The 25882-nt window shown below is 39.2% G+C and overlaps 1 protein-coding gene across 3 annotated transcripts in view; it reads right to left on the bottom strand.

Moving 5' to 3' along the window:
• The window catches only part of stx1a (syntaxin 1A (brain)), a 76945-nt gene that overhangs the window by 30615 nt on the left and 20448 nt on the right, over positions 1-25882 (bottom strand). For all 3 annotated transcript variants that reach the window (XM_042487062.1, XM_042487063.1, XM_042487061.1), the window contains exons 2-3: positions 22813-22890; positions 14344-14443 (exon numbers count right to left, since the gene is read on the bottom strand). In XM_042487062.1, coding sequence (XP_042342996.1) covers positions 14344-14443; positions 22813-22890 — 178 coding nt within the window. The remainder of the gene's footprint in view (positions 1-14343; positions 14444-22812; positions 22891-25882) is intronic.

Below are 25882 nucleotides of genomic sequence, written 5' to 3'. Positions count from 1 at the left end.
CACAGGATAAATCCTCTGACAAGCTTGTACGCTAACATAAAATTATAATAGCTCAGTGGAGATAGTGAACCCATTACACAATGATCAGCAAAGTTCTACAAGCATTTAATCTGCCTAACAGATGTGTTTCCATATCAGCAAACATCAGCTTGTGATACACACAGCTTAGCGGGACATAGTAGTAGATGTGCAGAGTGCTAACTGATAACTTCGTTCTCATTCACAGAGGAAATTACATCATCACAGCTGTCAATGACAGAGTCATTTAAATGCAAAATGGCTGGAGCATGACCAGGTGAGTTTTTTTCTTTTTTTTCTAATTTTTGTCTTTTTTTAGTAGCAGCGGTCCAGAGATGGCAGAAAATGAGCTAAGAGAAAGAAAAGGCAATATGCAACACAGGTCCCTGAATCTACTGGAACCGGAGAAGTTGAGATTACATGAAACAGCCTCTTAAATCTCAAGGCCACTGGGATGGATTGTTTCTTGGAGATACCCTATTGAGGTTTTTATCAACAATTGTGCAATGAAGCTATGTTTTTAATGAGTGAGTCCATAGCTTGTTTATTGTACAAAAGCAATGTAATACACGTTTCTACATAAGGTTTTACACCATTTCGCTTGCAATTTCAACAGTCGATGGTGGCAACCTGCAAAGATGCTTCAACAGAGAAAGAGAAGACTGCAAGTTTACAAAATAATGCACAGTTTGCAGTAAATGCAGTAAATATACTTTGTCTTACAGCAATTATGTTTGTATGTTACAAATCATGGGGTGGCTGTGGCTAAGAATCCTTTTGCAAGACACCCCAAAAATTGCTCCTGATGCGGCACCACCAGCTGCTGCTACTCAGGTTACTGAGTAACAGGTGGCACCATGTATGGTAGCCTCAGCTACGAGTGTGTGAATGTGTGTGTGAATGGGTGAATGTCACATGTCACATGTAGTTCAGAGATATGTCTTTAACAAAACATTCTTTAGTCTAGTAGTTGATGAGGTGGATGTACTGTTAGGTAGATGTGTAAATTACTAAGGTGGAAGTAGGTGGCTTTCCAGCTGTGGGTGGGTATACTGTAAACAGCCAGAAAAAGAGGTGGGTATATCCTGAATACCTGCGTACACCCTCCACTACATCAGAGACAACATTGACATACTGCATAGGCTTCAGAGGGAAGTGGTTGAGGAAATGGTTGGCATAAAAAGTACAAGACCTTATCACAAGAACTTCGGGTTCATGTCCACATTCCTGTCCCAGGTTTAGGCAACAAAAGCACTTTGTTTAAGGTTAGAAAAAAAGATTGATTTTGGTTCATTTTTAATTGATAAAAAAGTCATTAAAAAATGCTGTAGTCACTACGAGTAGATACTATTTTTCCAGAAAACAACTGAAATGCATTTTAAATGAAAATTGTTCGTACGTTCAATATCAGCATTTCTGCAACTTTCCAGATATGTTACTTAGCAACATTTCTTCATTAACTGAAAACCTTATTTGCACTGCATTGTGGGTCCCTCAAAATTACTTTAACCAGTGCTCTGTAGTGTGTGTGTGTGTGTGTGTGTGTGTGGGGGGGGGGGTCAGTTATGGATCACAGATCACCTGTTACCTGTAAATAATCTGTTAACTTTTAACTTTTATCTGAATGAGGGATGCAAAAAAAAAAAAAAACAGGGACTTTTTTTTCTTCCATGAAACAGGTCTGAATGATCATCTTTGTGTCCAGTTTTGCACAACATCAGAAACACATTGAGGTGTAAGGGTTACGGAAAAGTGTCTCCTTTATTCCTGTAACCATAGCAACCTCTGGTATAATGACATAAGAACTGAGCTTTGTTTGGGGCCATGCATGTGTGTGTGTTGTTTGTGTCAAGGAGTTAGATTACATTTCCCCCTCGTGGTTACCAAACAGAGGAGGCCAACCTGCTCGATCAAGTATCTATTCAGCCTCATTATTGGCTGCCTTACAGGAGGAAGAGAGTGGAAACTGATGAATAAGTAGAGTGAGAAGTGTGAGGGAAGCAAATTAGAGGGCAAAACTGAGGAGTCAATTGAGCTGTGGCTTCACACTCCATCCCTCTCCCAGACACTCTCAAATGAAATCTTCAGGTCACGCTTGTTGCCATCATTAAGACTGTGTTGCTATGGCGATGTGTGCAGTCGGTCCTCTCGCTCGCGTCAGATTGTTTCAAAGTGGCAGAGGGAAAGATATGCTACAAGGCAGGAAGAAATGCAGGAGATGTGAAAGCTAGGAGAGTGGAAAATAAATTGTATTCAATAAAAATGTAATAAATCTATTTAAAAAGAATCTTTATGGCCTTTGAGAGATAACAAGATAAAGTGCCCATTTGTTTTTAGGAAATTAACTAGCCCTTAAAAAGAATTAAACAATATTTTTATGACCCCTTTTAAAAAGGTTTATGCCATCTGTAAAAACTGACTAATGGCCAAGACTTGGATATACTGTAGTGTAGGAAAGCTGAGGGACGGACTATTCTAAACCAAGCAGCAACCTTCTGGTACTGACAAATAAGGAAGTGCCAAAAACCGACTTTTTTCTGAATGGCCACTTGACACTGGCTCCAGTACAGAGTAAATCCCCACTGATCCCCATGTAAAAATGCCCAACTTTACAACAGAAATAAACATGTTTACATCCTGGTAAAAAAAAGTTTTGGTCTCTGTAGGTAATTTAGATATTCATGACAACAGTATGGAAGTGGATTTTGATTTAATTTACTATGCAGGGTTGCTGCAATTGGATATTCCTTGTCTATTCACCTCAAATATTGTTAATATTTGTTAAGTAACTGGCTCCTGGCCTCATGTCATTTTGTAAAAGTGGCCCTGGGGCAGAGCAAATTCAGTATCCCTGGTCTATGTTATAAACCAGTGGGCCTAGAGGGTATTGCCAGTTAAAATAACCACATTTGGGAACTAAAAAGCTGCTGAAAACACAGCAATCACTCACTAAATCACAACTGGCTTTCTTGTTTGTTGGTCCTATAAAGTGGCTTGCAGTTGGAAGTCATCTCGCCATCCACCATCCCCTCCACTTCCTGATGGCAAAGTAAGCTTATTTATAATGTCACTTTATAAACGATATGTACTGAGCCCCTCTGGTAATATTTAATAAAGAAAAGAATAATGTTAGGCCACAAGATAATAAGGCGTGGCCACGAGACAATTATCTTGTGGCCACAAGATAATTAAGTGAGTCATTGCCAGGAGATAATTCAACTGCGGTAGTGGGATGGTTGTCTACTACGAAGCTGTCAGTTTTAGACTGGTGCTGTTTTAATTACGAATAAAGGTTAAAGACAGTTGTTTGAAGCGCCTTCTCCTGCAGATGTTGAAGGAGAATGTGCATTAATTAACTTACATGGTAAAATCAATGATCTTTGTTTTTTGTTTTTGTTTTTGTTTATTAATGTAAAAAAACTGACCCCTCGCAATTTTTAACAGTGCACTCAGTCACATCATCCCGGTGAACGGCACTGCTTCGGTCTGGTGTATAAAGGTTTCTTTCAGATTACAAGGACCTTGCATTGCTGCTAGAAAAAATGATCTTCAGAACTTTATCAATTAGACTTAGGCATACATTTTTACTGCCAAATTGCCTCATCAACACACTAGACATTGGCGATTTTAGACCTTTTAAATCTCAGGACCCCTAAAAGTAATAATAATGATAACAATAATTCACATAGCCACCAAAAATTAGATGAAGAATGAATGAATGTTTAGTTGCAGCCTTACTAAAATGTATCGTTATGAACTTAGCCCACATCCCTGTCATGTCCCTTCCGTCTTTGGATGGCTGTAATAAGGTTTAAAATGAGTAGAAAAATTATGTTAATTGTGTTTTAGCACTATAGACAATGCATGTGTCCTGAAGAAAATGCACCAGCGCTGTTAAAGGCTTTATATTTCTCTGTCAGACGGTCTGAAGAGGACACATTTTTGGACCACAGTGATCGCTGATCACACAGCTGATCAATTGGAGCAAACCGACACGGCGCAGTGACAGAGGCAGACAAGCAGCATGGAGATGACTACAATACTTATCTTGTGGCCACGAGTCAATTTTATCTCGTGTCTATGCATTACTATCTTGTGACCATGACTTAATCATGTCGTGGCCACACCTTATTATCTTGTGACCAAGCTTTGTTTTTTCTTTTTTTTTTTTTTTTATCAAATGTCACCAGAGGGGCTCATATGACATGCACAAATGCTTGGTGAACCTTTACCCAAAAAGATACCAACTAGTAGCGACACTAGTAGTTGTTTGCAATGTTGTCAGCCTTTGCAAAAGCACCAGATCTGATTTCACTTGCACTATACTGCCAGCCATCCTGTCTGCTGATCAAGATAACAGCTGCATCACTTACATAGCACTGATAATTACAAAAACATTAACATCCTGTTCAATTCTTCACTACATTAAGCTTCAATCCAACTACTTTGGTTCAGCAGCAACAATATCTATCCATTACTATAAGACCACCATCCAGGTTTCTTAATAGATCGACTGTCTGTCTCTCTCTCTGTGTGTGTGTGTGTGTGTGTGTCTGCGTGTGTGTGTGTGTGTGTGTGTGTGTGTGTGTGTGTGTGTGCACATCTCTGTCTGTCTGTCTCTCTGATGTCAGGGTACCATGACACAAGACACTAAGCCACTTCTGTTTCCTCCACTCTAACTCAGGGTCAATTGCTGCCACTCCAATCTCTAACTTGCAGTCATTTATCTTTTTTCTCCATCTGGAAGCCTCTCTCTGCCTCCCTCTGCTCGCTCTGTAAATATATTACCAGTCCTTTGCGTGTTTATTGATCGTCTAGAGTCCAGCTGTCTGACGTTTCAGAGGGAGCTCATCCCTCAAACATTACTGATATTTGCCTTACTGCAGGAATACAGGATGAACTCAGGTAATGACAAACTGACAGCGCAGATAAAGTTGAAGCATTAAACTAGATCCTAACAACCCTGTCCTTCTCTCTAACAACCCCTTTTTCTCCTGCAACATCTTTCAAGACAGTGTAACAGGGTTACTGTAAGTGTACCTGTCACTCTGAAACCTCCCAACACTTGACATTTTAATCTAGATTAAAGGACTAATGCCACACACCTCTTGTTGACCGCTGGCTCAGAAGTCAAGAGGACAGAGGGGCGTTAAACTGATTTATCTCACAGGCTTTGACCTCGGTTATGCGCATAGATGTGTGAGTGTGTGCCCTTAGACGTGGCCTTGACTGTTGACATGGTATTAAGCTCACTTTAACAAGGATATTACAATTCCACAGTATAAAGCTTCATCTTCAATGGCTGTAACACCATATCAGCTCGGACACTATGAAGGAGATGTAAGAGAAAAAGAAACTGAGATAAAAGAGAGAAATAATGGAAAAAGATGGTTGGAGAAGAACAAAGGGAATACAGAGAGCTAAGGGAACTTACACAACACTTTCAAATTTTGGTTGAGGGTGGAGGAGCTTTGGCGAACAGCTCTCCGAGGGTGGGAGCACACTCAGCCAAAAACTGATACTAGAAATAGTAACACTTGCAGGCTGCAATTAAAACAAGCATCTCCAGAGCTGTGAGCTGAGGACTTTTAAGAGTCAGAGGAAAGATGCTCTGTAGAAACTGGAGGCTGGAGATGTCACAGGGAGCAAACACTAAGTGGTTGGAAAAACAGACTGAGAAATGTTGTTAAATAAACTCTCAAGTATCAGTGTCAGGGAGCAGATTCTTGGCATCTAATTAAAATGGAAGTGCATTTTTCAGAAGCATGGTGGTAGTTCAGCAAAGATCCAGTTGCGGATTTTGTTCTTGAGAAGTATAATTAGAATTACATTAGCCATATATATATATATATATATATATATATATATGTATACTGCAAGTCGGTCCAATATATATATATATATATATATATATATATATATATGTATATATTAGTGCTGGGCATAGATTAATTTTTTTTAATCTAGATTAATCTCACTGCAATCCTGTAGTTAATCTAGATTAATCTAGATTAAAATTATAGATTTGAATTTTGCCAAAGACATTCAAAATAATATCTATCTATCTAAATGATGAAAATGCATCACAAAATGCTTGAGAAAGCTGTTCTACTATAATATTTGGTAAAGAAAAATAATGTTCCATAAGATTTACTTTGGTGTTTAACTTTTTTTTATTTTGTTAAACACAGACATTAAGGAACACAGGTTCTGTCTCCATGTGGAAAAAGCTTTTTCCTGCTAACTGGAATGAACAGCAGAGGGCGCAGCCTCTGATAACATGACCCTAACTGAACTGTGGGCCTACATTAGAGGTCATGAAGAAGACCATTAACAGTCAGCAGCTTTGTGACACGGCTTGAGCCAATCACTCCAGTCACTCAGGCAGACCAGCTTCCGCCTTGTTCACGCCCCCTCCGCGTAATTCGACCAGGTATACATCCGCGCTTAAACAACAAAGTGAAATTGATGCCTTGCTCACTGTATAGACCCAACTTAGTGAATAGTTTATCGCGCGATAATTTCCTTAATTTCCTAATCCCGCGTTAACGCAGCACGTTAACGCCGTTAACGGCCCAGCACTAATATATATATATATATATATATATATAAGCATAAATATAAGAAGGCAAATTATATATATATATATGTATATATTTTTAATTTTTCCTTCTTTAATGTTTAAATTTCACTTTACACTTTTCCATTTCTTGGCTTCTTTCTTTTTTTACTTAAACCAAGTCAAAGATTTGCACGCCTCTTCTTCAGATTACAGAAAATTACAAATGTGAAAATGACATAGTACACAAAAAAAAAGCAAATTTATTTGTGTGTGACAAGCCCAGATTGAGTTGCTCAATTTCCACTAATTAGTAGATTAATTTTATAGAAGTTGGAGTGATGCAACACTCTGCAGCCAGAAGTCTAAGTCTTGAGTCCCTCTATGCTTTTCTGTTAATGGCAAAACAGTTTTTACATCTAGTAATACCTGTCTATCCAGAGTAGTATAGACAGTGCTGCTAGGTATTAATCCAGACTGCTTGTCTCAAATGGTTTTAATGTACAGACCAGGAAGGCTAAGTGCAATGGGATCGATCCTTTATGATCACTGCTCAGGTTTCCTCCCACAGGCCAAAGACAATCACACCAGGCTAATTGGATACTCTAAAATTACCTGTAGGTGCAACTGCAAGTGTGAACTGCGGTGTCGGATGTCATGAATGGATGGATTGTCAAGTTTTATGTTATTAATTTACTGGCAATATAGAAAAGGTACTTTTTGAGAAGTAGGTTGAATTAGTTTCAGCTTAAAATTGTATTTTTGTGCTGTTGACTAGCTTCTTCTGATGAATAATACACAGCAGTTTGTTAAGTTGCACTGTGAGATTTGCCTTTCCTGCATTTATAACTGTATTTTCTGGCTTTGGCTGTATCCTTCCACAAAAAACATATGTACATTTGGACAATTATGGAGACTGTCTCAAGCTGCTGAAACTGTTCTTATGTTTCAATGAGGATATGTATTCAAGTGTCATTCACCCAGCTTACATGGGTTTACAAAATACTACATATATTGCCTAAATAGACAAAATAACACAGAAGGAAAGCACACAGTTACATGATACTGTATTTATGTCAAAAGTATAAAAACTTAGAGCCTGTTTCCACCTGGCATTAGAATGCATCTCAAGTGACCATTTAAGACTGGATCTTACTTTCCCACTCCATATGCAAATATACAACACACCCTTACAGCCTTTACTTTTTCACATTAGAAAAAACGTATTTAATTGAAAGACAGCACACAGCATATTGATTCACAGACCCTTCTTGTCCGGCTCTCTCTCTCTTTTTATCATGAGACAAACACTGCTAGGAGTGTACCGCACACACACAGTGACAGAGCTTCTTCTGTCATCCTCTGCAAGAGATTAACCAAACTGTCCTCCACAGAGGACCATGATGATAGGTGTCTCACCTGCAACTAAAGGGAGTTTGAAAAAGATTAGCTGCACCCAGCTGTCAAACTACAAACACTGAGTGTTTGTGAGAACAGTCACTATCTACTGTAAACGGTCCTTTTCTCTGGAAACTGCTATCTGATCCAACAACGTAAGGAAGAGAAGAGGAACTAAAAATGTTAACAACAGATAAAAATGTGAAAAGCGCAACATGGGAAAACATCTAAAAGGAACATTGTCTCAAAGGCACAAAGACTTATCCATTAAAAACTTACACATTAAGGTTTTAAATAACTCCGACCCGCTAAATGTCCTATTTCACTCCATAGCAACCTCACAATCTCCAAAGAAAAGCTGAACGTTAGGGCCACGGATGTTCCTGCGGGAGAAGCAATCATCACTTATGGCCTATCGTTATAAAATTTATAGAGTACAGTCTCATCGATCAGAATGAGGAGAAGCAGCGCTGACCAAGGCTTATAAACAATACTAGAAAACTAAACAAATAATGCAATTATTTAATGGGCAATGTGAATTCAATCATGCTTATAAATATAAAATGTATTTGTGTCTTCCCTTCCTGCATTAGAGGAATTTGCTCATGAGAGAACACAGGTTCAATAACCATTATGACCTGATGGCTATTACCTAATCTATCATCATTATAGTACCCACTACTGTACACAGATGCTGAGCACAGTCCACACTGACACAAGACTCCTGAACATCTAGCATAAAAAAAAAACAAGCATGCGCACACACATTGTATATTGCAGTTCCCTGGTGTAAATTTGCTATGCTTCATTTAGGGGGGTGGGTAAACTATGGAATGATGTGTAATGCAGGGGCGAAGGTAATAACAGAGGCGGCTGTGTGTGTGTGTGTGTCAATACGGGCTCTGCAAGTGAGTTAACCCCCCGGAGATCACCTGCAAACATCTCAGCAAGCAAATACAAAAGCTCCCCCAGTGAATGGGGAGGAAGAAGAGGTGGAGGAGGAGGAGAGGGGCGAGGACAGGGTCATGGAGATGGCCAGGTGGGTGGTGATAGGGGAGATGAGATGTGATTATGAAACTGATAGACCAAACAGAAGGAACAGAAGGTTTATCACCACACAATGTTGCACTGAGTTACGGAAGACCTCTACTGAAAAAATTAAAAGGTGTGTGTGCGACTCCCAACTACTTCCTCATTATCGTATTTATGAAACTAGAGAGAAAATAAATGACGTTGTGATCACACACTCAAAGTCTCAACACCTGTTTTTGGAGAAAGAGTGTGAAGAGAAATTAAGTTGAGAAACCACTGTGAGAAAAGCACTTGTGCTTGGAGGAGAGAAGGAGAAGGAGACTCATCGGGAAAGAGAGGAAGTTTGATTTGGTAGAAGGAATGGAAAGTGAACAGGCTCCCCCTCAACACAAGGGTGAGGACAAAGGAGAACCAGCGAAGACTTAACATGGCAAAAACTGACTTTAAAAGCTACAAAAAAAATCATATAAATATGATGTGAAGCCACGTTGGCCCTTTATATCTATCTAGGGGACAGAGCCCCTAGAGGGAAGCATCCGCTTCAGAGATGTCAATCCCCCACACTGCTCTGAGCCAAACAGTCTCAGCTGCCCAGCAACAGAGTGTCCACAGCCCAGCACCATAATCTGCACCCAGCCAGACACTGAACCGGACCTGGAGTTTGCAGTCCCAGGCGATGTCAAGCCTGTTCCTGTTTGTGTCACATCCCCTCAAGTCAGTGACTACGGTTACGTGCACACCAGTATTCCCCTATTATTCTGAATATGACAATATTTTTAATTTGATGCAGGTCAATAAAAACAGCATATTCTGTTTAAGTATTCTGCATTAGGCCATTTTCCGAATGCAGCATATTCTGATTAAGACATGTGGGGTATGGCAGTGTTATTCGGATTTTAGGATCATTATTTAGAAACTTATACAACCAATTCAGAAAATTTGTCTCAGCTGGGGGCTTTACCAACATTTGTGACACACAGCCTCTCGTCTGTTTATGAGTGGCTCTGTGCCTTGTCATGGATATGTTGTACACAAACTAAATCATCTACAGTTTGCAAAGCTGTGGGTAGAATTGCATGCAAAAGAGAGTCCCAAATTTCTGGTCGGAGGAAGAAACACACCTGCTTTTAAACTTTAAACTTTAAACCTGCTCTACTTTTCTATATTTTGACTTGATAAACAACATGTTAGGGACCTTAATCTGAGTATGCACAACAGCATGTAAACAGGAGTGTTAGTGGAATGGAGACAGCTTGGTAGGAAAATTGTCTTTTTTGGAATGACGGCAAAAGGGAGGACTATTTTGTGCATGTAAACATACTCAGTGTTGTCTTTTGGTAATTATCGAATTTGGGGCAATTCATTTCCTAACTCTGACTTACTGGATTTTTAGCCTCAATAGCTGCATGGCTCTAGGGTTAAAAAAAATGCACTTGGTGATCAGACCAAAATATTACAAAAACAGGTTGGAATTTTGGGCTTAAAGGAAATATTCTCACAACTATTGGACAGATTGCCATGAAATTTGGAACCAATATTCTTGGTGCGCAGCAGATATATCCTAATAAATTGGTAATCTCCTGACTTTCTCTCCAGTTTTGCAGCCTAAGGGTCCTTTCACAAAATTATGTCCAGACTTAAAACCGAGACAGAAGACAGAAATAAAACCAAAATTACAGCTGTGAAAAACACAGTCTGCACCAAACAAGCAATGTTTTTTCCGACAAAAAGAAGCGGTCTCAGTCCGGATCAAACTGAGCCATAGTTTGTTTCATTTCTGGTATGAAAGCATTTTTGGATGGTGCAGACTTTCGGACATATCACAGGAAGAATTGATTGAAAAAAACTAAAAAAAATTACCTTACCATTATTTAACGTGAGGATGAGAGAAAGGGACTACAAGAGGACAGGGTAGCAGCTCACGTATAAGATGACACCAGGACATAGTCATGTATAGTTTTTTAGTGTGTTTTCTTGCAATGTGAAATTAAAACTAACCTGAACAAATGTATAAAAACTAACAAAATGCAAACCTTCTTTCAGACTTCAGGTGTGAAAAAACCCTAAGCATGTTAATCATGCTTTACTTGTCAGTAGCCGATGTCAGGAAAAGTAATGAGAAACACTGACACTGAGATTCTGGCAGCCTTGCAGATACAGTCAATATAATTATTTCAGTGGCATGATTTTAAATATTTTTCTGTCACACCATTTAAAAAGCTCAATTCTGAATGTACCAACATTCTTGTTCGCTTACTGCTTTATTAAAATGTAATCTGGGAAAAACTGTGTTACCAAACAAAATGCATGGCAAATCAGCTGTATGTAAATTAGATTTTTAGGAGTTATACACACAGACAGGCATATAAAATATTTTTAAAAAATAAATAAATAAAAGCTGTTCAGGAAATAAAGAAGCATCCTTGATGATGGTTTTCTGATCATTGTTACTCCCGACAGTGGCCACACTGCAACAGGCAGACAGCAACACGCTGACCTCCGTGTAATGAACAACCCTGACATTTACTTCATCTGCTGACTGATGTGCATTTATCAGGCAAACACACATTGAGAATTGAATTCAGTCATAAAAGAGACAACTTGTGGAGGTATTCATATCATAAATACAGCACCTTGTCTCATTGCTGCTCTGCATGTCATCTGCACACACAGGCTAGTTAGAGGGCTCATCTGACGCCTGCTGCAGAAAGCACACTGATGCTTTTCCAGGTAGGTTGGATGAAGGGAATCAGGGAGAAGAAAAGGGATTGGGAGGTGTAACTAGTGTGAGTAGCAGCCCCCACATTAAGTGCAGGGGTCCAGATACATTTTTTTTACATAAACTAGAGAGGATTAGGTGCAGGAGGACAAAGATGAAGGAGAGGAGAAAAGATGGATTGATGGAACAAAAGCAAAGACAAAAGTGGCTGAAATTGTCAAAGGGAAGAAGAAACTCAGACGGCGTAAACTGCAGGCAAAGAGGTAAAGACGGGACCAAAGAGTAATGGTGAGGGAACAGAAAAGTGGAGAAAAACGGACAAACGAGTGTAAGACATTTCACAGCGAGAGTATAATATATTGGTGAAGGAGGACGGCTCTCTACATCTTCAAGGCTCTCTGACTTTTATAACATTAACAAATGGGCTTTTTGCTCCTCTGACAAATTGTTCTTTATTTCCTCAATTTCCTTTAAGGAAGTTATTTCTCTTACTTTTGTTCAGGGGGATCTATTACTGCTGCTGTTCAAAAGATGATAACAGTAATTAGTCTTATTCTGCCTTCCTTTAAGAGCTTTTCTGATGCATGACTGAGTCATTGTAGTATTTAACATTTGTGTTATCATTGAAAAAAGGGTGAATCGGTGGTGCAGTAGTTAACACTATCACTTACAGCAAAAGGGTGTCCAAATGTCCAAAGATATGCAGGTTAGGTTAATTGGTGACTCTAAATTGCCTGAAGGTGTGATTGTGAGCGTGACTAGTTAACTGTCTCTATGTGTCACCGATCTGTTCAGGGTGTTTAACATAATGAATGAATGAATTATCATTAAAAAGTGGCAGAATATAGGTGTGTGAAAATGGATCAGTGTTGACTTGGACAATATAAACTTCTTCGGTTTAATCAATATCTAAATTCATGATGAGTCACATGTGACAAATTAGAAGACAAACCAACAGCAGTTGGTTTTACAATTGATTTGGTTTTACGGGTGGTTACACAGGGAAAGGATGCCTCACCGGTACAAAAATATTTCTTTTGGTGTATTGACAGTGATGGTGGAGAGCAACATCTATCAATTTTCTCTAAAATCTCGAAAAGATTATCAGTTGGGTTTTAAATCTTGGGACAGTTTCACTGAGATTGTCTCTGAACATCAACATGGCTGATCCACTGACTCCTACCACTCACTGACTCACTTTGTAAAGATTTGGATGACGATTATTTCTCATCCTGCTCCTGGTCAAAAAATATTACAGTAAAACCCCTTTAAGAAATATGACAAGAAATATAACAATTCCCTAAGTCAAGGCTATAGCCATAGAGTCAACATACAGGGGGACAAAGTCTGACAAGGGTCTACGCCACTCCCAGGAAAAAAATTAATTCAAAACTGATTTCCTGTTATACGTATTATATCACTTATCATAAACAAGTACATCTATACAATATGTGATACAAATATGCCATTATAATGCACATAGGTGAGTAGTAACACATTACTAGTAAACCACATGAATAAAAAGAATAGTTTTTTTTTTAAGAACAAGTACTTTTCATCTTCCTTTTTTTAAAAAACATTATTGAATAGTTAGTGCCATAACCACATGAAAATTGCCTGAATAAATTGGTTTAAGGCTGGACTTTGTACAAAAAAGTAAAGAGGCCCCTCTCATCTAAAAAAAGACATGGTTTAGTCTACCCATGCAGATTTGTCTCTAAATGCAGCTAGAGCCAACACTGTCAGGTCTTTCCCTGACAAAGGGAAATTGGAGTTTTAAAAAGAAAGAAGGTGGTGCGTGACAGAGAGACATGGATAAAGAGAGGAAGAGCTGATGTTATGCCCATGTGAAAAGCACCTCTACTGCATTTGCCAAGTTTCCAGCTGGCTGAAGGAAAAAGAAGCAACACCTGTCTTTTAATCATAATGCGATGATGATATAGCAAAACCAGAAGAAGAGGCAGCCTCCAGCAACTATCCCTGACCACATCTGGCCACACTTTGTATAGCAAAATCTAGTACAGATAAGTTAGATGTGGAAGTGCTCTGTGTGCCTCCTGAAAAACAATGAGATCTTCACTTTTAAACTCTTCTTCTAACCTCCGCAAGAACATTCAGGTAAGTAGCACATACTGTAGGTCAAGATGTAGTTAACTAACCTTAGCTATGTTAATTTTTTATGTTTAATGTTAATCTTTGATGTTATGATAAGAAGGAGAGGGTTAGAGAGTAACAGATGAACCCACCCTCCTGCTGGGGTCATAGGTATGACAATCCTTCCAAAAAGTGTTGAACAACACAAACTGAAGGTGTGATCCAATCCAAACCAAAACTGGATTAACTGTTCTGATTTGATGTCAAAATCCTTTTTTCCCCCTATCGAACCACCCATTTTCATGATTTGATCCAATCCAATAATCTGATCAGATTACCTCTGAACGACTGGGCCCAAGGACACACTTGACGATCAGATAAAGCATGTAAAAAAGACTCCTCTGGTACTCAAGTACTGTCAAAAATATCATATCAAAAATAACATGTGTGAGGGTCCCTATGTGTTGAGCCTGCTCCCACTATGAGGGAATTAAACACGGAGGAACAGAAAAGGCAGCCTTACTCTCATCTGGGTTAGGTGAAGCGAGGATGGCGCTGTGCTTCCTCTTCACCTCCTCAACTTTCTCTGCCAGAGACTCGATAAAACCCCGGATCTCCTCCACCTGTCAAGAGAGAGAGAGAACAAAAGGCACTTAAGATCCTCTCAGTGTTGAGGCAGGAAGTACCAGTGATTAGCCTGAGTGATGTTGATAGAAACCAAACTGAAGATGTCATTATCGTATTAGAGGCAGAGTGAAAACAGAGCGAGGCAGATATAAATGAAAGAACACACATATAAAAAGGTTTTTCATGTTTTCCCGGGATCAGTCATTATTTCTCTGTGACTGTCTCAAACACTGGCGCGCGTGTGCGTGTGTGTGTGTGTGTGTGTGTGTGTGTGTGTGTGTGTGTGTGTGTGTGTGTGTGTGTGTGTGTGTGAGAGAGATGTGAATTTGCAGAAAATATCAAATTACCACACACAGCCATCCTCATCAATATACAGATGTTATTTACAATTATTACAAATGGCACCACATCCTCTCTTTCTGAAGTCATTTTAGTCACCAATAACTGGCAGGAAAGATGAATCACTAAGAGCTGTAAAACTGACACTTTTCCTACTTTTGACACTCAGAAAGCTGTCGTTCACCTGAGTCCTCACAACCTGTGATGTAGCCCCGGATATGAAAGTGTGAACGTCTGAATCAGGGCTGAGATGAGACTCTGTAGCTGAAAAAAAGGACTACAGAGCTGCACAAAGCACCAGCACATGACGTGACTACACTATACAGCAAAAAGTATGTGTATAACTAAACACGTCTGATTGCTCAGTATCTTATTACAAAAATGTGGACGTCAATCTGCTGCTGTAACAGCCTCCAGGCTCCCCGGAAGGTTTTCGATAAGATTTTGGAGCCTGGCTGCAGAGATTTGCTCCCACACATCCATGAGAGCATTTAGTGAGGTGATCACCCGCTGATGTTGGGTGGTAAGGTCTGGCTCCCAGTCTGAGGTCTGGGTCATCCCAAGGTGCTGGATGGGGTTGAGGTCGAGTGTTTGTACAAGCTAGTCAAGTTTTTCCTCACTACGCTCACACTATGATTTCTTGATGGACCTGGTATTGTTTACAGGGGCATCCCAAAGTGATGTCACAAGGACTGCTGTCAAAAATAATATTGTGTGTTTTAGTATTAAGAGGTAACTTATTTGGACACCCAGTTTGAATGTCGTCACGCGTTTAAACGGTGTCATATATACGGGCTAGAAGGGTTCTGCTGCACTCACTAGTAGGTTCAGAGTGCCGCGGTGATCATCAGTTTGATGCATGTGTGGTGAACAAGGAGAGAGAGATGGTGTGTTTGCATTCAGGGCAGGCAGGCGAGCTTGACGTCAGCTTAGCAGTACATCATGAATGCAATGGTGAATGTTCAGTGTAAGCTACAGTTTATCAGAACTGCCAGTGAAGCTATTTTAGAGGCAAGTAGGGACATTTTTTGCACGTTTTGTGTCATCTGATCGGTTCCTTTGATTGGCCTTCAAACTATTTAGAAGGAATAGGCCTACCAGCTGATAACAATCCACGGCCGATTGTTCGTTGGTGTTTATTAATGCTTGCCTGTCCCAACTCAGGCTGCTTAAGAAACTGAGTTAACTGCATATGGGGGGATTTTTATATTTATTAAGCAGTGGTGCTTAATTGAAGTAGGTAAAACACTGCCAAAATAAGGATTTTACATAAAACAGGCTACTCACTGTTTAACCTTTAATATAACTCACAACAGTGTAAATATAAGGTGTACAAAGTCATCCAATGGGCCGGATTGGACCCTCTGTTAGGCCAGTTCTAGCCCGCGGGCCATATACTTAACACCCCTGGACTCATGACGTGAACATAAAAATTCCTCATGACTAAAAATAGCACATTCACAATACTCAAAAGATTTATTTTCCTTTAGGCATATGAGTGAGCTTTGAAGTTGCTGGCAGGTGAATTTTGTTACTTTGGACAGAGCCAGGCTCCCTGTTTCCCCCTTTTTCCTGTTAGTATTAGCTTACAGATATTTGTCTGGTATAAATCTTCTCATCCAACAATCAGCTAGAAAGTAAATCAACATGTTTTACAAAATGCTGAACTATTTCTTTATGCACATCACTAAACGCTAAATTCAAAGAAACATGACCCTGAGAGTGCATCACATAAATATCCTCTGCACTTCACACCATCATTACCCGCCGCCAAAATAAAGGCTCGATATTCCTTGTCACCAGCTGCGCTGCCTCTGACTCAGGTAACAGCTGGACGAGCAGCAGGTCATATCTGTCTGTGACTTCATCAATATCTACTTTCATCTCAGTCTGTCATCTCCCCCAAATCACTTTCTCATCTTCTACACCTGCTCCACCACAGGCCGGCCAGTTCTCCCTTCATACTTCTCTACGATACATTTGTAGATATTTCACTGAACATATGCCTGGTTTGACTATATCATTTGCAGCCCATCTTGCCTCTATCACTCCCCGCAGCTTTGTGCTCCCTCCATCTTTCCATCCATGCATTCTTACGGTTTACTCCTGCGAGCCTGGGTCATTATTCTCCCATTATCTCTTTCATTAGCTGCTCATTATATCTGTTTTTTTAATTACAACATAATTGGCTCTGGAGCCCACTGGGGAGCGACCAGAGGGCACACTTAGGCGAGTAAGGAGTTAAATATGCATAAGACAGACAGGTTGGGAGAGATGACAAAGTTAAAAAGTAAGAGTGAGCCAGGAAGAAGAGGAAATGACAGAGACGGTAAGTGAGCAGAAGATGAAACTACTTTAAGCTATCTCGGCTTAGAGACCATGTGTTAGTGAGTCACGGTGCGTCTCTCAGGTCTTATAAGACATCAGGCAAATTTTATTGGTGTGGGGGAAAAACCAATTTCAAGACATGCAGAAACAAACAGTCACACAAACAATCGCCAATTTTAGGACTTCTCTTTATGAATCCTTGAATCCACTAAGACATTTTTCTGTATCTCCTGCAGATGTCCTGTTAATCAGCCAGACCCCACAGATGGTGTTCACCAGCAAAAAAAAATGTCTTTTTTTTTTCCAAAGTAAAAGTGTAATTCTTATCTGGTGAGGAGAATGATTACAGGGCTTGAGGCCACAGTGAGTCTTTCTTGCTTTTGCTCACTTCATTCTTGCATCACCCGATGAAGGATTTTAGGGGCATGAAATGAGCCTTGCTACACGATGTAAGAAGAGTAGTGACAAATGTAATGGTGTTTATATTCACCTCAAAGTATGACAAATACATGAAGATAAGGCTGAAAAATCTTTTTATAGCTTTCATTCACATTTAGATGCGTTCTCTTTGTCTTACTCACTGCATGAAGGTTGCTGTCTGTGATGTGATACAAAGCCCCTTTTTTATTGACAAAGTCATACTTTTTCTTTATATTTGAGTTGTTTAGAGTTCTGTCAAATATCAAAATCAATTTGACAGTAATATTACATTATTCATTATCATGTGGTGCAATTTTTAACACAATTTATTTGATTATTTATTTAATATTTGAAGGAGCAGTGTGTAAGATTTAGTGGTATCTAGCAGAGAGGATTGAAACCTCTCTCATGTGCCACGCATGAAGTCCCAGGTAGAAAGTTCATTGTTCAGGAGTTATTTTAGCAAGAGCCAAATTATCAACAGAGGTCTCTTCCTCTCCAAAAAAAACAGACCCAGTGATTTATAAAACAGTTTCACGTTAAAGAAAAGTTTGGTTTTTCTCTTGAGAGGGGGGCTGCTAACTACCATTGTTGATTTCAAAATGTGAATAGCCCATCTACAGCCAATGTTTGGTTTGCCCACACTATTCTTATTTCCAGGTGATTATACACTGATAGCAACATCCTTATCATATTATATTCCTTTTCTACCATTATATCCCCCTAAATCCTACACACTGGACCTTTAAGACACGTAATAGATACTTGAATTTCTGCAGCTTAGTTCATGGCTGCGTACGTTTGGTGCCTAAGCTAAGCATTACATGCTGCAGACACATGCATGAACACATTTCTGCCAAAGCTGTGAAGTCAACATACCAACATATGATACAGCTTCGTTCTTATACATGCAAACTGAAGCCCAGTAAGTGTGGCTGTGAACAGCCTGCATCAGATGTCAAACCTGCTGTTGAACAACATGGTAGAAAGTAAGGACACCATTACAGCAACCATCTGGAGTGATCCAACCACTCTAAACTTTTTCCTTTGGAACCCAATCACAGACGAGGTTGTGTTTGGACAGCGCTTGCGAGTTTGATGAGCTTAGAAGAATAACGTTCACTGTCCCTGTTTGTTGTGAAGAAATATTTCAACCATGTGCAACAGTGTTTTAAGAGTGATGATCAATTTTTTTTTTAATCATTGCATCAAGGACAGACGTATAAGGGTGGTGAGTGGGCTGAGGGATCAGTAAACTTTTGTGTGTGTCCCTTTGTGATCATCCCGTGTCTCCTTACTAAAGTTTTTTGTGGGTTTGTGAACGCAGCGCAGGCAGAACTCTTGATGCTTTTTATTGTTTGTTTTGTTTTTTCTTCAGCAGTAGCTTGTTGATTGTGAGTTGCAGGGTGAAGAATTGATCAGCCTGTTGATCAGTTTGTGGTTGCAACGATCAGAAGCTGCTAAAGAGGTGAGTGGAAGCCAACTTTTGGACAGGGTGCGGGCTTTCCATGAGAACACAGCTGGTTTCATCTAAAATAGTTTGATAAACTGATTGACAACACTTAAATAAGAGCGCTACTGTTCGAAGAAATAAAGCATTCAATTTCTGTATGAACAGCTAAGTTTCACTTTCACTGCACCAGCCGCTCAGATGTTCTGTCCGTACCAAGAGTACACTCTGTGCTCTAAGAGTGTAGAGATCTAAATTACTAAACGTTTGATATACAGTCCAGCTCCAAAAATAGAAAATTAATATATGGCAGTAAATGCTGTTATTGTGGCTAGCCACCACAAATAAATGAATTTATGGGGAAACCTCGCACTGTGCACACCAGAATATTTTAGGGTTATATTGAGCAACATCATGAAAAGGTCACTTTTCTCTCTCCTCTTAGATTCACATTTTCACTTGGGATCTGACAATCCCAAGTGACAATATGTTCAATGAAATTCACTTGACAAGATAGATTTGTTGCATAGTGCAGTACATGATTCGTAATTACATTATGGCACAAAACCAGAGAGAGACACAGCCAAATGTAAGCTTGCACAAAACACCACAAACACATTTTGAGATCAATATCCACACGCTGAGGGTCATGTTTATGGTGTGAGTGAAGGACAGAGGGCTGCAGCGATCTCTCCATGACTGAAAGCTTAATTAACGCACACAGTCAGGGTGAGAGCCTGATTACGCTTTCTCTCCCTCTGCTCCCTTAATCTGCTCCCTTCAACTCCCTCTGTCACATGTTCCCGCTCCTCCTTCTTCACATCTCTCATTTCAAAATCTTTCTCTCTGTTGATCCCGCTGTCTCTTCACTCTACCTCCTCTTTCTTCACTTTCTGACTTGTGCAGAATGTATGAGCCTAAAACTCAGACAGATAAAGAGACGCATCTTTTAGTATCTAGGATGGATACAGACAGTCTGTCAGAGGCGCCAAGCTGCGGCAGAACAGAAATGAAAGAAGACAAATGACTGCATATGGCAGTGCTCCCTCACGGCTAAAACATTACATAATTACAGACTTTTAGGAGTCATTTTGATGAGTGATACCATGTATTACGCCTGTAATGATTACTAAACTTCCAATTCATGAAATTTAGTCATGAGTGTAAAACATACTTCTTAAAGATTTGTTTTTTAAAATGTGTTGTATTTTCAGCATAAAGTCAGGTACCTACAATGTGGACATGAAACTACATGCACTTTATAATGTATTTTGTGATAATATTTGACAGAATATGAAGGAGCAGCCAAGGTCTGAACCATATACACAATTTTTAATTCATTCAGTTAATGGGAAAATATTATGCTCATTTTCAGGTTCATACTTGTATTTTGGGTTTAACCTGAACGTTTACATGCTTTAATGGTTAAAAAAAAACATGCTTTTTTTCCTCATACTGTCTGCACTGGAACACTTTTCACCCTGTCTGAAACACCACCCCTCCTGAAAAAGCCCAGTCTGCTCTGATTGGTCGGAATTTCTCTGTCTTTCACAACTGCGCTCTCTGCAATGTCACTGCAACCAAGGAGTGACATTAAAACCAATAAAGGTTTCTAAACCAAAATCCTCACAATTTTATCCAGCAGGAATAGAATCTGAAATCAGGGGGGAATTAACAACAGCAGGTAACTACATGTAGCAATGTATTTAATGTAAACACTTGCAGTGGGATGCCTGGAGTAGATAACCATATGAAGAAATCACAGGCTCACGTCAGCTTTACTCAAAAGTAGACAAAACTGCTGGAAACAGAATATTCAGAATAGTCTGAATTGGGGTGACCGGATGTCATGCTTTGTGCAGAACTTTGCCCTTTGCCCTTTTTTTACTACAACTATGAGCATAGATAACTGGGAAATTGATGCTTCATTGTATAAGGCACTACTGAAAGTGTTTCTGTAAAAGGTGGGTCATATTAGGTTGCTCATTCTAAGTGGTAACTGTTTATTGTACTACTATTTATTACAATAACGGGGCACATTTGGTTAATAGTGTGGTTCTGCTTCCGCGATGCTGGAAAACGAATCCGCACCAATGTGACACAGACTGGAAGCTCACAAACACTTAGTAGAGAGTGAGATACACAACACTTAAATTTATTGAACTCGTAGCTGAATGGAGAAGTCTAAATGCTAATGCGGGAGGAGGTGGGGGTAAACTGCTGGGAAGCAGGTGGCAGTCATAGCTGCATGGAAGTAGCGCTGAGCAGAATGAATGAGCAGCAAATCTATTTATGTGCTGCCCGGTTGCTTGGATTAGTGGTCATATTATATGACTGAAGGTACATGATGCCTCTATACCTGCCTTAGATGCCACATGCCTCCATTTAGCAGTAATTCTCCCCATTACAGAGGGTCCATTATATGCCTGTTGATCAGTTACAGTGTGTGACAGCTGCTTCCTGCTATCGATGCTGTTAGTCTGCATTTCCCACATGTTGTCATGGATATTGAGACGGTTCTCTTTGATATAACAAATATCTGCACAGTGTTTCTGATTGATGCACTTGCAGCTCGGTCACAGATGATTTTCTCGGTCCTGCGTTTGTTGTTTCGCGGTGCTTTGAAAGCTCAGATATCAAAGAGCTGATTGTCAAAGCTTTTTCATAAATCACAAATGCTGCTAAATGGCATTCAACCTCATTTGACCTACCACCTTTGTAGCAGCATTTGCAATTGTGATTTAAATACTTCAAAGTTGAAGCCCCATGAACATAAACTGTAAGAGACACTTTTTAAAAAATAAAAGGACTGCCTCATAAAATACAAGAAAAACAGCAGTGGCTGGTGATGTAATAAATGTATTGTACATCTCTGCAAAACATTTTACATTCACGTTCCTATGTAGCTTTGCGCTACTGTTCCAGCAGGAAACAACCACTTTTCATGCTTAAAAAGCTACTTGAAATACAACCATGGGTTGTAAAAAAAAAAAAACCACCCATGTTTGGTGCCTAAAATGCTGCTGGAAACACAGCAATCACAACCAGTTTTGTTGTTTGTTTGTCCTCAACACCTGGATGAAATGCCAACCATCCCCTCCACACATTCTGATGACAAGGTGAGCTTATTTATTATGTCACTTTAAAGCATTGATATGATATGTATGAAACATGCAAATGTAAAATATTCCGTGATACATAACATATACAGAAATGTACTATGCGGAAAAAAAAATCCTGGCAACTGAATGATGATGAATATGGATTCTATAGAAGAAAGCAAGTCTTTCTCCACTCTATTCTTGGTTGAATTATCCTTCTTGTCTTAACCACTCGCTCTGATGTATAGTATGGTGCAGGCACATAAAATGGAGCCCCCCCCTCTGCGAGTCATGATGATGTTCACTTTGTTCCCGGCACATGCACATAGCATGTACAGAGAAATACACTCACAAATGCAAATACAGATGGAGGCTCAGTGCCTATAGTATGAGTCATGCACAAGAGGACAGACTGGACAGAAATAAGAGAAATCACCACCATTGTTATTAAGAGCTGGACAAGAAAAGTATGGTTGTGTTGCTGAATAAATTTAAGCTTTTTCAAAGAAAATAAAATAAATGGTTACCCATGCCAACCCAACAACGATGTCACAGCTATAAATCATATCAATGCTCCTGGAGAAGAGATCGAATACAGAGCTCTAAAAAAAATAATAAATAAAAGAACACTTTAATTTAACGTCAAGTTTTTAGTCTACTAAAACACGTTAATTGTGTGAATGGGACTAAGAAAGAAGGAAAGATCAGGACTGTGAAAGAAACAAACCTGCTCAAAGAATTCATCCATAAAGCCTTTGTCCATCCCCACGGCGACTTCATCCTCCTCCTCTGCTGTCTCCTTCCCCTGGACAAACACGATGAGAAAACATTTTAAACAGCAGAAAAATACACTTATTAACATGTTCACTGAAATTACAGAAAAATGTAAAATATACAACACTTTGTTTGATTGTAACACCTGTCAGGACTAGACTGGACCCTGTAATACATAACTGAAGGCTGAATAAAACCATATTAACACAGTCCCCACCTCTTCACCCATCAACCGATTAGAAATAAGGAGCACTTCATGACACTTGTAATTAGAACCACAGGTCAAGTGATTAGCAAGTTATTATTGAATTAGGACTTGAGGGCAGAGGGAACCTCGACTTACACACTCCAGGCTGCACACTTATACAGAAGCATGTACATACATATAAAACATTTAAGCTTAAGGAATATTTCACTATTTTGGGAAGACTGATGAGAAGATTTATACCACTCACATATCCTTCCATTAAATATGAAGCTACAGCCAAGAGATGGTTGGCTTATCTTAGTATATATTTACAAAAGCAAGATCCAACATTATTCAGCATTTACAGGATTTACTGTAATTTCTAAAAGGTTGAGAACAAAAATATGTAGCTAGCTTTATTATTTCAAACTCAAACTGTAACAAAACTAAAATAGATTTATATGGTCACAAACATTTCTTAGAGGCCTGTACGGTATATCTGATGCCGACAGTCAGAATCCAAAAGAGAAACTTTACAGTTCAGCTTGTTCATCTTAAAAAGTTACAGCTTCTCAAACTTCATGGCCCCTTCTAGCCAATGATTCATTCTGAAATCTGTGCTCATTTCTAATTACATACCAGCCATTACACTACATTAGCAGGGATCTCACGTGGCATCATCTCATTCATCGAGCCTCTGTCAAACTAATTCACTTCCCCATTAGTGGCCGATGAGATCCATTTGCCTATCAAACAGCTAGGGAGAGAGAGTGTAGTTTTCATTTTTTTTTTTTTTTGGCTCAAATGTTATCTTATTCTCATTCCAAAACTTTCCTAGTCGAGACAAAAAAATCTGCAAAAGAATTGATAATGAAAGTAATCGCAGCTCTAAAAAACACAGATATTATACAAACAGAATCTTCAATAATACAAAACAACCACTGTCCTATATCAAAATCTAGATTTTAATTCTTTTTTCTGTCCTAAGAACAGGTAACCACAAATCTTAAGCCACCCCCAACCCTCGCCAAGTCTCAATGTTCTCTTAAAAAATCCTCACTGACCCAAGAGCAAAAATTCCTTAAGACTTGTTTGTCTGAAGAAGAAATTACTTTATAGTGCAGTTTATAGGACAGAGGTGGGTTGTGATGTGATATCTGAGTAGAATCACTGTTGAGAGTTGCTGGTTGCATTATGTTCTGGGACTTCTTGCATTGCATTGTCTTTAAAAAAAGAAACCACTGTTAAACATCTTTAAACCATTAGGTCCAATTAATATTTAAAAACCACAAAGAGATGTATGAAGATATTATTTCTGTTCTATCTACATGTGTGGGTAGTCGGCCAGGTATGTCCAGACACTAACGTGCATGCATTAGTGTTGCAGTGCAGATTGCAGGAAGCCGGATGCGTCATTATAAGGTTTTGGGGAGCGGTTTTTCACTCAGGGGATCAGGCTGCTATGGATCCATTAAACAACTGATTCCTCTTTAACTGTTAAATTAATCCATAATGGCTACCTATACATCAGTGACGCGCTAATTGTACAATGATATCCACGTCTGTTCTGGTAACACGACTTCACACAGGTCATTGTCTGTGTGAGAAGGCTCTGTGGAGAGTTTGAATTTGGATTTTTTGTGTTTAATCATTTTAACAAACAGAAACACACTGTATAGGAGAGCAGAGTTCACAGACACTTAAATAATCACAAGCAGCACTTCAGCAAAGTTTAACTAAAATATTTAAATTCAGAGCGGTCTGTCAACGTACAGGCGTTGGTGAGCGCCTGTCATCCTAGATTTTGAGATGTGTATAGCTCGGTTGGCATTAGTTGGCCCTTGTCAGCTTTTTTTGGCTGATTCAGCTTATGGAGTCAGTGTCAAAGACGGCGGAGCTTGTTGGTGAGTGAAATCCATCTATGTAGCAGTTCAGCTCAGTGCTGAAGAAGACAAACTGAAGTGAGGAAAGTAAAAAAAAAAGACTTAAGTTAAGAGGGCGTGAGATCGAAAAAAACTTGTTAAATAAGATTAAATTTTTTAAAAAAACATTTTGTTGCCACTGAGCCCTCTAGCACAAATGGCTTCTCAGTTATTTATGTTACCGTAGAACACAGCACATACTGTATCATTTATTCTTTCAACACTGGTTTGTGTTGTTAATGTATTAAGTGGCTATCTAGCATCTTGAGTCATTTCCTTGTTCTGGTTTTGCTTTTTTTGAATGACAAATACAGACTAACACTGCCTGCTAGTGCAACTTTTTGGCCAAGACAGTGGCATTGTGAAGTGACACAACAGTCATCTTCAGTCCCCACTAGTTCCTTGATGTCACATTGGTGTTTCTGGGCCTTAAAAATGGCACCACTGTTATTTATGGTGGCATTTCATGTTATTAAAACAAAGTTTTGCATAATGTACAGCTCAATTTAACCATCCATATCAAGAAAGAAGGTCATCTGTTGTTGTTTGCAGTTTTTGGGAATCTTTTTTTAGTGTTCCCATCATCAAAGCTGTGAGAGGGAAAGGGGTACTTTTTCTTTTTTAACATCTTAAAATAATCCAAGTCTTGGTGAGGGTACAATATAAATTGGAGCAGATCAGTATTCAAGTATTTGCCCAAAACAAATCTAATAAAATACCACGCCAAAGTACATTTAAGAGTACTGCATCTCAAAATTGACAAAGTGAAGGATACATTTTTTGTTTAAAACGACTTTTGATTAAACAAACCAGCAGATAACTTTAAACTCTATTTGCACTTCTAGTGTTTACATAGCAATTAGACGTGTGTTTAGGCAGACTTTCTTGGCCCCCTGATACACAAATCCACTCTG

Source organism: Plectropomus leopardus, chromosome 5 (assembly GCF_008729295.1).
Source record: "Plectropomus leopardus isolate mb chromosome 5, YSFRI_Pleo_2.0, whole genome shotgun sequence".
Taxonomy (NCBI): domain Eukaryota; kingdom Metazoa; phylum Chordata; class Actinopteri; order Perciformes; family Serranidae; genus Plectropomus; species Plectropomus leopardus.
Note: the sequence above shows the minus strand (reverse complement) of the source record. Positions and strands in the feature narration are given on the sequence as shown.